The following is a 14,020-nucleotide window of genomic DNA, read 5'->3' on the forward strand; positions in this document are numbered from 1 at the left end:
CTGGGCCGCACGGGGCGCAGGGGTGGGGGACAGAGAAGGGCGGGCAGTGGGGGTGCTCAGACAGGACCGGNTGGGCAAACATGGCCCTGGATGGATGGAAGAGGTCTGACACACCCACTGTCCCCTTAAAAGGGAGCCAATGCAGCGCACTGGTGAACCAGGGCCAGGGGCCCCTCAGTCTTCTCCAGTCCCTGAAGACTGGACAGCCAAGGCCACTGGGCCGCACGGGGCGCAGGGGTGGGGAATAGAGAAGGGCGGGCAGTGGGGGTGCTCAGACAGGACCGGGAGGAGGGCCGAACGCTGGCTCCCCCTTCTTCCCAGCAAGTAAGCACCTGGCACACAGCGGGTACTCAGCCAGCACGGCTTCCCCTGCCTGGTCCCCATCTCCACCAGTGACAATGGGCAGTATGTGACGCGAAAGACCTTATCTTTAAAACCAAACACTCTCAGCTTCTTGTTTTTAAAGACAAAATTGTAATGTTTCAATTTTAACTTGGGGGTAAATTAATGCATAAGAATTTAACCAGTGGGCCATTAAAATCGTAAGAGGCCAAAGAATTTTGGAAGCAGAAGTCCTTTGTGAAGTGAAGGGTCTGGAGCTTATCTTATGTCACACCTGACTCTACTGATTCAATCCCACAATTCCACATCTCCAGTCTGACCGGGTCCCATTATAATATTCTCCTCTGAAATAGCGTCCTTGAGGTTTTGAGTGACATTGGCCACATCTACACATGAACTCCAGTCTTGTTTCTCACTGGAGGGACCAGTTACAGACCAGTTACATGGACAGACACGGCCCGGCACCCAGTCACAGTATAAATCTTAACAGTTTTTAACTGAGAATTTTCTTACTTGACTGAGGTGTTTTGTGGCACCTCAAAGGATACCAGGCGGCCACCCGCAGAGCTGTTAGAACTGGCATTCCCACAGGCGATATCAGGAATCACCTGGGGAAAAAAAATTTTTAAGACAAGTTATTGGGGCTGATCACAGTATAAGATAATATTATAAAGCAACATTTCCTGAGCTGCATCCCTGCGGTCCCTTTTGATGCTGCCAGGGTGGGGACAGAAAGGGGACAAGTGAAACCTTACCAACTCAAAAGAAAATGAAAGCTTCACCATTTGAGTTTCCAAAATACAAAAGCTTTCCTGGGAACAGGAAAAAACTGACAGGATTGCAAAAAACTGATAATAGGATCTCACAGGGCCAGGAGCAAGGGTCCCTCGCTGCTCTCTCACTTAACAGGCATTTCTGCTCTCTGCTCAGTCTGAGGTAATAAGGGACTAAATGCTCAGAGCACAAGGAGCTGGCCCTTAAGGCGGAGCTCACACACGGCAGGAATAAACCTAATGACTAGGAGCATGAGCCTTCAAACGAGTAACAAGCAAGAGATACCTGGTCTGGTGGCCCCGCTGTGTGTGCAGGTGGGTCTCAGGAGCACATGCTAAGGCCAGGTGGTAACTGGGAAGCCACCCTTTTCTTTCACTGTGGACTACACCTTCATTTGTGGAACTGATATGTTCCCAAAAGTATTATACTGATGTGTACGAAAAAAGAGGAGCTCAAGAGGTTAACAAAATTGTGCTCATCAGAAAGTATATTGTGAACACTTGGGCTGTGTCAGGCTCTCCTGACCAATGTATTCATTTACTCCTCACGTCGGGATCACTGTCCTGACCCATGAGAGTCGAAATCAAAGTATCCCTCATCATGAGGTTAACTGATGCCAAAGCAGAAATCCTCAGATTTCACCCCACACCCGACACCCGACAGTCAAATGCTGCAGGTAACCCCCACTGTGGACATGAAAGATGTGAGTCCAAAACTTTAAGCTACAAAACCTTGTTCAGTCTGTGTAACAGACAGCTGTTCTATACATTTTAGTCCCCTAAGGCTTCAAATGCCTTATGTTTCTGAAGCATCATTAGTTCACGAAACAGGGAAGCCCAAACACATTTACGTATCTTCTTCCTCTGGTGCTTCTAACCTGCATCTTGAACAGCCTGAGAAATAACAGCAGGATGGGGAAATGAGGCATTTTCTTTTTTACACTTACCAGCTGTGGGATAGCACGTCTTTAAATAAATACATTGAAATGGCTGATTAGGGAGAAATTTTCTTTAAAGGATACTTTAAAAAAGAAAAAGGATACTTTTTCTTTAAAGGATAAACGTGGAACCACATCTAGTTCACATTCAAGAAGTGAGTCACTCAGCACAGAGGTATTAAAAACTGTAACTTTAAAGCCCTTATTAAAAGTCTGAGATCAGAACAAGTCCACTGTTTCTTAGGTAGGCTGAGAACACTGCCCTGCAGTCTGAAGGTGGCCTTCATAAGTTGTGTGGCAATGGAAGAACAAAAGTGGGTCAGCTGGTTAGAACCACCCAAGAAAATAAAAGAAGAAATGCCGCCTTACCTCTTTTTAGAAGAAGGGAAATTTCTAGACACATTCCTTCACTCAAAAAGTGCTACACAAATATCTATGTGTTTTTTTCATGTAAGCTACCAAACCTGTAACACTATACAACCCCAGCTCTCTATGGATGTCATATAAAGTATAAAATATGGGATGGAATTACAGTCTATCGATGCCACCTGAAATTCATGACCTGGATTTGTTCCCAAATTCTTCCAGCTAGCAAATTTATATTTTATGTCAACTTTTTGGGGTGTGCTGAAAATTTTATATTTTATATAATGAGACCGCTGATGATCCTGAAAATACAATAAGTCAAACTCAGGCTGGACAAGATTCAATAAATAGAATTTACTATTGCCAAAACAAATAAAACTTGCAAATTTCGTTCTCACACGCATTCTCAAAATATTTTAAAAATCAATGATATCTCTTTTTTCCCCAAAAATCTTACTGAAATGCTGCAAGGTACCAAAAATAGAACCTAAACCATAAAAACAAACAAAAGGTTGGGCATGCTATTCCATGAAGGAAAATTAGATCAACAATGGAGGGTCTGTGATCCATCCGTTTATATGACTCTTTTTTGAGCTGCCTGCCCCCAAATCTAAGATTACCTCGCAGAAATGTATGTGGATATCGTTCCAGAAAATACTTCTATTCCTTTTCTTTGCTTGATTACTCTCTTTATACTCACGAGACAATCATAAGCCAAATGTCCCATTTGTGTAACCAAGAGAGTTGTTAAACAAGTGCGGATGGGAACACGGTTGGGCACGTTGGTTTGTTCAATAGGCGATTTAAAGGTTTTCCATTTTTACTGCTGACATTAGAACCACTGGAATTATTTTAACCTAGCTAGTTCCTTACATAAAAACACATGCACCAAAACATTCTCACCTCCACTTGATCCCATTTCATTTCGACAACTTTCTGCCCTGATTTCGGCTGCCACGTGGGCAGGGTCACGGTTGCCTGAGAGCGGGGCAGGATGACGTCAGGCTCCTGGGTAGCGGGGACAGGCTGGAGCTGTCTGGGTGCCATTGACTCGGTCCAGCCAGAGGTTGGAAGACTGGGAAGTGCCTGTTCACAGTTTGGACCTTCATAGCCTTCAGTGCAAAGACAGAGGTAGCCATCGCTGCTGGGGCTGCTGCTGCTGTTGCTGCTGCAGTTGCCATGGTGACAAGGGTTGCTGGCGCAAGGATCCGCAACAAGCTGAAAGGAGACCACAAATGGGTCAATCATTCCCTCATAAGAAAAGTGGTGCCATCGCTAGAAAATTAGCTCAGCATCTCAGAGCTGCTGCTCTAGGAAACGCTGCTCCTGTGCAATACACGGTCTTCACTGCTTGTCCCAAAGTCATCCCAACATTAACCTTTCCACAGGTAACAGGTGTCCAGCCAGGACATGCATAGTGGAGAAGAGCCTCCCCGAACCCCAACGCCCTAAACTACGTATGTTGATTTCAGGAACACGTTCTCTAGAGGAATTTTCTAAGGCAAAAATAATTCGAATCAAGCCTCATTAGGAAAATACCAACGTTGGTATTTGTAGCTGCGTGTCATGACAAATGACACCAGGGGTCTAAATTAAGTCTTCTTTTGCACATCCTGGACCATCACAAGGCTTCTTGCCTAGCTTCTCTCTCCGACAGATGCTTCTACCTCAGTCTCCCAATTTCCTACCTGAGGAACAAAGCTTTCTAAGGTGATTATTATTTCATGACAGACTTCTAAAATGAGGAGCATGCATGACAACTGCAAGCAAGTAGAGAGCATGGTGGCAACTTGTATTAAGCAGAATTTTGTGGAAGTTTCTACCTCATTATTTTGGAAGGTGATTACAGAGAAATGTCACCTTGCTGGATATGGGAGCTAAAAATTCACTTGCGTGTCTTTCTTAAATTGTATTTTTATTCTGAGTGTTTATATCACTGAGTCCTTTGCCGACCTCTGGATCGCCATTTGTTATTACTTGGAGATGCTACAAAACAATGTAAAATTAAATGATGAAATAATGCTTCTCTGGAGACAGCTCCAGGGTTCCGGCATGTTCTCGATGCTTATTCAATTATCATTTGCTTATGGGATAACAGAAAGTTAGACCTCTATTTGATGTACCCCCGGCTTCTCAGGGCTGATTGTAAAATAGAATTCAGGAAAAAACAAACTACAGAGAAACGGGGCCCCGATTTCTCCTATTGAAATGGTTCACATATAAACACACACACACACACACACACACACACACACACAAGTAATTCTGCGTGGAAAATGGCCACTCGCTCCGCTAAAATTCTCGTCAAACAATTTCCAACCAGCTCCTTCAGAACTGTTAAGGGGCTTTTGAATTGAATAAAATGAAGCTCCTGAAAGACTGTTAAGTCTCTGCTATCACTTGGCAATTCCTTCACAGAATCTCAAACAAGTCGGTGGACTGGTATTTGCAGATAATATTTAAACCGTAAATGATTTAAAATATTTATAATCTTTATCAACTCAAAGTAAAGTGTTTCCATAGCAGACAGAGCTCTCCCTGAACTGACCCCTTCCTACCCTGATGTCCTCTCTTCCCACCCATGTCCCTCCTCCCTGGCTGCTTTCTTTCTGTCCAAGCCAAGGTCATTCCAACCTCAGGGCTTTTGCACCTGTGGGCTCTCTGCCTGGAATGCTCTCCTCCCAGACTTTGCATGGCCATCTCTCTCATTTCACTAAGTTCTCTACTCCAATGTCATCTCCTCGGGGACCTTCCCTCACTACAAAACCTAGAATAATCCCTTTTTTTCCTCTGCCACAACCATGTGAGCTCCATGAGCACATGGACTTTATCCGCTGTAATCCCAGCTCATCGAGGAGCACAGAAAACATGGCGGGGTTTCCTTTAGAATGTATTGACAAAATAAAGACAGAGAGATTGATTGCTATTTGGAAAGCAATGTGTGATGAGGCAGAGATGTGAATTGCTCCTTTAGTCATGATATTGTTATCTTGTTTCTGCTTTATTTTTAAGTATCACCTCAAGAATGATACGACAGGAAGGAGGAAGGATTTAATTAGCTAGGATAAAGGGGACCTGTAAGCCATGTTTCTGAAACGAACTTTTAATACAATGTCTGAGGTTCACTTAGTCACAGATTGAGACTTTTAACATGTGCTTAAAAGACGCAGAAATACATTTAGCTCATTTAAGTACATTGAAGAGATTACAAAAAATAATTCTGGAAATCCAAACCTTCACTGTGCAGCTTAGAGAATGATATTACTAAGGCAAAGACCACCTCGCTGAGGGCCAGAGAGACCCCAGGCTTCTACCCCATCCCACAGCCACCGCTGGCAACAGCCAGTCCTCAGAGAGGCACCAAGGCACAGCATGAATCCACCACCTGCTCCAGAGAAAGAATTCAAAGCACAGGTATCTGCGCTCACACAGTACAGGCTACTCCCTATACCGCTCCCCCTGAGATGGTTATTTAGGTTTCCAAAGAACATAGCCGTATAGTATCTCACTGTGCTCACAGCCAACCCTGAAATTGAGAAGGATTTTTCTGAGCCCACATCACTGTTGGGAAATGCGAGGGCAGAGGAGTTGAGTGACCCCTCACAGCCACTACAAAAGAAAGCCAAACCATGCCACACCTGACGTTCAGCCACGAGTTCCTTCCACAACACAGCACTGCAGCTTTGTTATCTAGTTATTACCATGAAAAAAAAAATAAATATATATATATATATATCCTGTGGAGAAGACAAAAGGTAAAGGTTATACTTCTGTGCGCACCAGAAAATAAGTAAGAGTTAAATACAGGCCAATGAAAACCATCTAAAATGCTTTGTTAGAATACAGGTATGATGGTAATACTCAGTGAATATTGATTGAGGCCTCTCTATGTGACTCGAACTGTACCAGGTCTGGGAATAAAATGCTAAAAGGAAAAATAAAACAAAACAAATGCAGTTTCTGCCCCTGTAGATGTTACATAGTAACATCTTGTAATGTTGTTCTTAGTACCTTTACTAAGTACTTTACTTAGTACAGCAAAACTAGTACTTCCTGCCATTTACTGAGTACTTTCTGTGTACTTTCCACTACATTTAGCATTTTACCTTTCTTAACCTCCTCCTTACAACAACTCTCTAAGGTAAGTGCATTTATTATTCTACTTTTACAGCTGAGACTTAGCAATGTTAAGCAATATTCATTAGAAGTAAAATTCATTAGAATGTTACTCAGAATAAAAGTCAGTCTTTACAAAGTCTTACTAAGGCCAATGTGATCTCTCCTTCCCTAAATTGCTTTAGCATCACTGCCCATTCCGCCCTCACTTGGCTCCAGACTCACAGACCTCACTGTTCCTCCATCTCTCCAGGCATCTCCTGCCTCAGGGCCTTTGCACGTCCATTCCCTCTACCTGGAACACTCTCACTTCTTACTCCCAGGCCTCCTATGAGTCTTTGCTCAAATGTCATCTGCTCAGGAGGACTTCTCCGAGCACCCTACTGAACAGTAACCATGTCTCTACCCCTTGGCACTGTCATTTTTCTCGTTCTCTGCTTCATTTTTCCACATAACATCTATCACCTTTTAATATATTGTGTGTGAGGGGGAAACATTATTTATTATATTTATTTTCTATCTTCCCCCACTAGAATGTAACCCCTATGAGGCCATATTTCCCTCCCCCACATTTACTTGAATGCCTCTAGCTGTAAAACAGGGGAGCTGACTGAATCAATGGCTGAGTGAGTGAGTGGTGTTATATACAAAGCAGCTGCAGGAGCCCGTGAAGTGTACTGCTCTGTAAAATGGAATTCGGATTCTCCAAGGCCCAGTCCCAGGTCTTGAGAACAGAAGTCAAGGGGGAGCCTGAAGGCTCTGGACACCAGTGCTCCAACCCGTCTTCCTCTGGTCCTCAGTGGCCGTCTAGGTGTGCTGCTGTGTGAAGTCCGTCCCCTAGGGGGCAGTGTCGGGTACTGGCGGATAAACCTGGGTGGAAAGGGCAGGCCTGCACAGCGGCGCCCAATTCACCATGCCCAGATGTCAGTCCCACCAGTGAGGACATAAAGCCCTGCAAGGAAACTATGGGATGATAAACGGTACAGTTTAAGTGCTGCGGTCTGGGTTTCATAGATGAGAGGAATGCACCAGTAGCAATATAGGATTACATAAAGAATGGTTAGCATGGAGGACCAGGAGAAATGTTCCCGGTAAAGAAAACAAAAGCTAAAAATTAAACTGCCAATTGTAGAGATTTCTAAAGGGATTCAAAACAGTGAATGATGTGATGCAGCCCCTCCACCCCCACCCCCACCCACACACACTGGGGTACAAAGCAGAAAGTTAAATGCACTATGAGGTCACTGATCCCTCCTTTAAAATAATCAATTCATATTAATGCTACTTCCTTGGCTTTTCTATTTGTTGCTTCACCAACAATGACAATTACCTGCCATTATATTCTCTAACATTAATTAGATTAGTTTCATTTAAAAAAAAATCAGTTTCATTTACATAACAGTAAATATAAGATAAAATGCAATCATTAGATTTTAAGCAGAATCCTGGAACCATAAATATTTATTGTAAGTCCTGTCTGACTGGACACAACTTACTGAGATTATGTTTTTTAAGTTTGTATTTGTAATTTATCTGATAATAAAAAAAGCGCTGTTGTAGATAGAGGTCACTACTGCCCTTGAATCCCATTAAGTTTGAACTTTAAGCAGGAAATAACCAAGCTGTCAAAATGCATAATGAGGCAAAATATCATAATTAATAGACCTGACTTTGGGGATACCCAAAATTTAACAGGTGATATTTTCCTGGCTATAACTTCTCGCTTCTAATGATAGGGGAAAAAATGATATTGGCTTTGTAATATCACCTTTAAAAAGGAGTAAAGAGAAAGCCCATGGGTTGATGATTTTCTGCTTACAGATAACCAGCAAGCTCATTCATTAAATGCTATATGTTTGTCACATAAGGTTAATTTGTCTATTTAAGTCCAATTTTTTCACATCCTAGAACTAATCTAAAACTGTTCTTTTCACATTTTATTTTAAACTTTTCATCTATGTCAAATAATTTACAATACAATGAAGAGCATTTATGGGGGTGTTCACCAGGTGAGATAGGAGGCCAGGCCACAGCGAAGATGCCTGACACCCCAGGAACTCGGGATAGGAAGGTGTCTCATGTGACACTTTAGCTGCGACCTGTTTTCCATCCTTACACAGTGTGCTATCCAAGTTTCTGGCAATTCTAACCCCCCTGCAACACACAAACAGAAGGGTGAAAGGTCAAACTTAAAACAAGTATGAAAGAGGCCCGTTCACAGGGCCATTCAATACAGTAAGTCAAAGCTTGTAGGGTTGACTCAAAGAACAGCCTATGGACACTTGCATCAGTATTACCTGGGTAATGGTGGGGCCTGGGGAGACATAACTACCTTCCCAGGTGATCCTTCCATGCTAGTTTTGAGAAGCTATGGGTTTTGCTCCTACCTCTCCCGTACTTTTACAGAAAACTCAATGTGGCTGGTCAGTAATTCAAGGGACGTTTATGGAGCACCCATGAAGAGCCAGGTAGGGTACCTAGAAGAGGGGTCAGAAAGACGAATAAAGCCCATTCCTAGCTATCAAAGAGCTCACAGTCTAACAGAAGGAAAAGACCCGTTGACTTGGACCTGCCCCAAGCAGCCTAATGGTCAATTAATACCCTGCTTAGATGCATGCCGACTATTATAATCATGTGTTTGATTGAGTTTAAGTCCCTAACTCTGAGACAGAGAAAACGGGTTTGACAATTGTGGGTATGAAATGAGCAGCTCACGAGAAGGTCACAGAGCCAGTCTGTTTTAGATGACCATGGCAGCTCTCAACAGAACAAAGGCATCAGAAAGGGCTTTCCTAATGGAAAATGGGGCCGGCTGAGTAACCCGAGCCTGGCGTCGGCCCTAGTCTTCCCAGGTGGCTCAGAGGCTCTGGACGCATCCCATGCCTGCTCTGGACACACAGCCCTCGCACATTAAGTGAGGGGCGAGGGTGCAACTCCTCAAGGCCTCCCCGAGCTCTGTGATTTCAGATGCTGCTGATGGCCATTCGGTGCTTACTGACACTGATTTCAGAGGGTCCGGAGGAGGACAGTGCAAACCTGAGGTCACCTCCCCTCCCTCATTTGTACCCGTGCTCAGTGGACAGAGTCAGCCCGGGGACCGGAACCCAGCACCGCCCAGGAGGAGCATCTGCAAACCCAGATGGAGCCCGTTATGTGACCCAGGCCACGCAGGTCACCAAGGGGACACAGTGGACTCGTGGCTCTCAAAGAGCAGTGAGGAGTGAGATATAGGCACAGAAGAGAAATAGCTGTGGGATCTGTGTGTGGTATTTAGAAATCAATAGAATGGGCCATTGTTTTAGTAATTTTTCTGAGCAGGAATTTCTGAGTACAGATTTTGATATAGATCTTAGTGTCATAGGAAGAAGAAGGTACCTTATTAAGCAAGGAACAAAAACAAATCCCCACAGCAGGATTTCTCAACATCACTATTCAACATCATTTCTCAACACTACTGACTCTGGGCTGGATTGTTTTGGGGTTTTTTTTGGGGGGGGAGGGGGGTTATTAAATTTATTGGGGTAACATTGGTTAGTAAAATTATATAGGTTTCAGGTGTACATTTCTATAACACATCATCTGTATACTGCAGTGTTGTGGGCTGCCCTGTGCATCATAGGAGGTTTGCAGCATGCCTCATCTCCACTTACTAGATGCCAGTAGAGGCCCTCCATCCAACAATGACAGTTGTGACAGCCAAAAATGTCTGCAGACACTGCCAGTGCCCCCGGAACAAAATCACTCCTTCAAGGAACAGATTAATGCATTTCACTCCATTAAAATGTTTTACAAAATCCACATGACTCCATAAATGAAGCTAAAAGGTAGCAACATGATGAAGAAAAATGTACAACATATTACAGAGGATTAAGTTCTTTACTACATAGATTCCTAGATATCACTAACTGAGAGACACCGCAATAAAAAGGGCAGAGACTAAACAAGGAATGTGCAGAATGACGTGTACAGAATCACGCCATTTTCAATATTATTTTTCAGCACAAAACACAGTATCATGTGTCTATTTATATATAAGTACACATACAAATTTTTTAAAAGAAGAAGGGACCATTGTTTTAATAATGTGTCTGGGCAGCAGAATCAATTAAGGAACTTTTTTAAATACAGATTCCCCAGCTCCAAGCTGTTCATCAAAACTGAGGGTGAGGCCTAGAAACCCGTATCTCTCAGAGTTCCCCAGATGGTTCTGACACACTTGGTCCAAAAACAAAAAATCCAGAGTTTGTCCGTATAAACCAGGCTGGCAAACTACAACCACGGGCCAAACTCAGCCCGCTTCCATAAATCAAGTCTTACTGGGACACAGCCACAGCCATCTGTGTATGTTTTGACTACACTGCATCAGCAGCTGAGCAGTTGCCACAGAGACTGTCCAGCTGACAAAGCCATTTCCATATTTATTATGGAGCCCTTGAGTTTGCCAATCCCTGATCCAGACACTACTGACTTTTGGTTCACGAAAGGAAGAGACAGGTAGGTGGACTCATCAGGGTAGACTTCAAAGAAGACCAACTTGAAAGAGGCCATGATCATGTCCACAGCAATTACTGCTATTTTTTTGCTCCCTACTGAAGTCCCTTACTGGGCTGGCATGCACCGACCGATTAAGACACAGAGGGACCTTTCGCAGTACAACTTAGGACAGAGAAGGGACCAGATGCTCTTTTAATCACAACTATGTGCAGGAACGTGGCAGGATAAATCTTGGCACTGTGAAAGGAAGCCTTCCCTAGATGACGCACTATAAAGCAAGACCACTATGGAGGGTCACGTTTCACTGCAAGAAATGTGGAAATTCTCCTTCTACTGACGCATCAACTGAACTAAATGGAGATGAGTGATGGACAGCTCACTGCAAAGGCTAAACACAGAACTAGGTGGAACCCAGGGTCTGGGTGTGCGGGGAAGAGTCACACAGGCTAGCGGGCCTTGAAATACCAGGAGTGTCTACATCTGCCAATGGGGAGGGGGACTACATCATAGATGATGCCAAATTTTGGATTTCGGGGTTTCTGAAAAAAAAAATAGTAATGAGAATTGCTACCCTGAAGTACTATGATACAGTAGAGAAAGCCCGGGGTTCCACTCCCATTTGTGGAGAATCTTGCACAAGACAGGGATGTTTCTTGGGACTCAGTTTCCTCAACTGCAAAAAGAAAGGATGGGGCTGCACATTCTTTTTTTTTTTTTGCTTTTGTTTGTTTTATTTTGTTTTTTGTAGAGGGCAGTGTCATTGGCCCTCATATGTGGGATCCGAACCGGGGCTCTCTGGTGTCCCAAGCCAGCTCTTAACCATCGCGCCACTCAGCCGGCCCTGTACATTCTTAATATTGGGTTTCTCGGTCCACAATAGGACTTGCACTCGTTAGAAATGTCATCTTCATGATGAAAAGCAAATGAACAATGTTGGGGTCCAACTGTCACAGCGTTTCTGTCTTTAAAAGGATATTTTTCCCACTTTATTCAACAAAGATCTTAACTACATCCCAACGCCAACTGCTTACCCACGAGGAGGAAAGATGTGGGAAGAAATCGCTACGGTGTTTATGCCAATAGTAGGCACAGCCAAGAAACGCTTCCCATGAATTTTTGTTTCTAACTTTAAATAATAAAAATGCTCATTCACTTTACTAAACCAAGGACTGTATAGCATAGTGAAACATGCCTTCCCACGTTTTGAGTATTTCTTTACTCCTCTATTAGGAACTCTAGATCTACTTGAAAATTATTCCAAGACTAATCTAGGCAGGCGATTTTTCCCCTCAAAATCTGAGTCAACTTTCTTAAAATCAGCCTGTCCTGATTTTTGCATGTGGGTTGAGTCACATTTGTAAGTAGGCTAAAAGGAAATTATAAGTAGAATCCGAACATTTGACAATGAAATGACTCCATTAAAAATAAACCTAATTATCTCTCTACTTTTTCATGGTATCTCTTTAAAGTATGCTACATTTGGAAATTATCTTGAAATTACTCTACCCTTGCTTTAGTCTAGCCAATACATAGTTAATAGTCATACTGATGAATCTTTAAGCCCTGCTCAGTTGCAGATATATCAAGAATTAAATAACTGTTCTTCAAAAACCAGGCAAAGCCTTTGTCCCCTGGTTTCCATAGTCAACTAGATTCCCCAAGATAACACTCAACTGCATGTACCTGCATAGGCACACCGCCTCAAATGAAATGCTTTTCTTCCTTTTTTCTTTTAGTCATTCAAAGACAAGTTTCTCAAATCAGAAACTTAAAGAACAATTTCAATGCATACATTCCTGTTGTGCTTCTCATCAGAGACACTCATACATCCTAGCAAACTCTTTTCACAAAACAACAATGCGATGAATCCAGGAGATAAGTCAACCTTCACGTCCCTGCCTCCTCAGGAAAAGCAGCCTGCAGCAACCTGGGAATTCAACTTCCTACAAGATCACATGAGCATCTCAACGGATGCAGGAAAAGCATTTTATTAAACTCAACATTCATGTAGAGGGAAGACTTTTAGCAAATAGGAATAGAAGCGCGTTTCTTTAATCTGATAAAGAGTATCTACCAAAAAAAAAAAAACCTGTAGCAAATTTAATACTTTTTGGTGAAATGTTGAAAAGTTTCTCTCTGGAATGGATAACAAAGCAAGGATGTTTGCATCACCACTTCCATTGAACATGACACTAAAGGTCCTAGCCAGAGCAAGGAGGCAAGAATAAAAAGATAAGGATTGAATAGGAACAAAAGCTGTCATGATTCAGAGGCTATATGATGATGCATGAAGGTAAAGTATTAGAATACGGAATTTAAAAAAAAAAGAATATGGAATTCCAGCAAGTTTGCTAGATACAAGGTCAAAATTTCTTGGGAAAAAAAAAAAGAACAGTTGCACCTCCATGTATCAGAAACAAACAAAAGATAAAATTTTAAAAAGGTACTGTTTACAATCTATCAAAAAAACTCAAATACCTAGGTATAAATGAAATGAAAGCCATGCATGACCTCCACAAGGAGAGCTGTAAAACAGTAAAAGAGCATTGAGAGAAATTAAACAAGATATATGTGAACAGAGGGAGAGTCTAGTGATGATTAGAAAGCTCAATATTACAAAGATTCGATTTTTCCCCAAAGCGATTTACAGATACAATGCAACTGCAACAAAAAATCACAAGGATTTTTTTTTTGTTGTGGTGGTGGTCGTTGTTCTTGTGTAAAATGTCCGCAAATAGCCCAGACACTCTTGAATAATAAGAACACTGAAAGAGGGCTTGCCCTATAAGGAATCAGGAATTTTAAAGCTACAATCATTAGGACAATGGAATAGAGAGTCAAGAACTAGAATGATCACATATGGACACTTCGTTTCTGGAATAGAGTAGTGTGATAAATACAGTCTTTTCAATAAATGGATATCTATATAGGGGGGCGGGGGAATTAAACTTGACTCCTCTCTCACACCATACACAAAAACAGAATTCTCTT

The 14,020-nt window shown here is 42.6% G+C and overlaps 1 protein-coding gene across 1 annotated transcript in view; it reads right to left on the reverse strand.

The window, feature by feature from the left end:
• Window positions 1–14,020, reverse strand: part of DNER (delta/notch like EGF repeat containing) — a 293,762-nt gene that overhangs the window by 172,548 nt on the left and 107,194 nt on the right. Inside the window, exons 2-3 of the mRNA XM_019657048.1 lie at window positions 3,323–3,637; window positions 856–950 (exon numbers count right to left, since the gene is read on the reverse strand). Of these exons, the coding sequence (XP_019512593.1) occupies window positions 856–950; window positions 3,323–3,637 (410 nt within the window). The remainder of the gene's footprint in view (window positions 1–855; window positions 951–3,322; window positions 3,638–14,020) is intronic.

The sequence above is a fragment of the Hipposideros armiger genome, unplaced genomic scaffold (assembly GCF_001890085.2).
Source record: "Hipposideros armiger isolate ML-2016 unplaced genomic scaffold, ASM189008v1 scaffold_273, whole genome shotgun sequence".
Taxonomy (NCBI): Eukaryota; Metazoa; Chordata; class Mammalia; order Chiroptera; family Hipposideridae; genus Hipposideros; species Hipposideros armiger.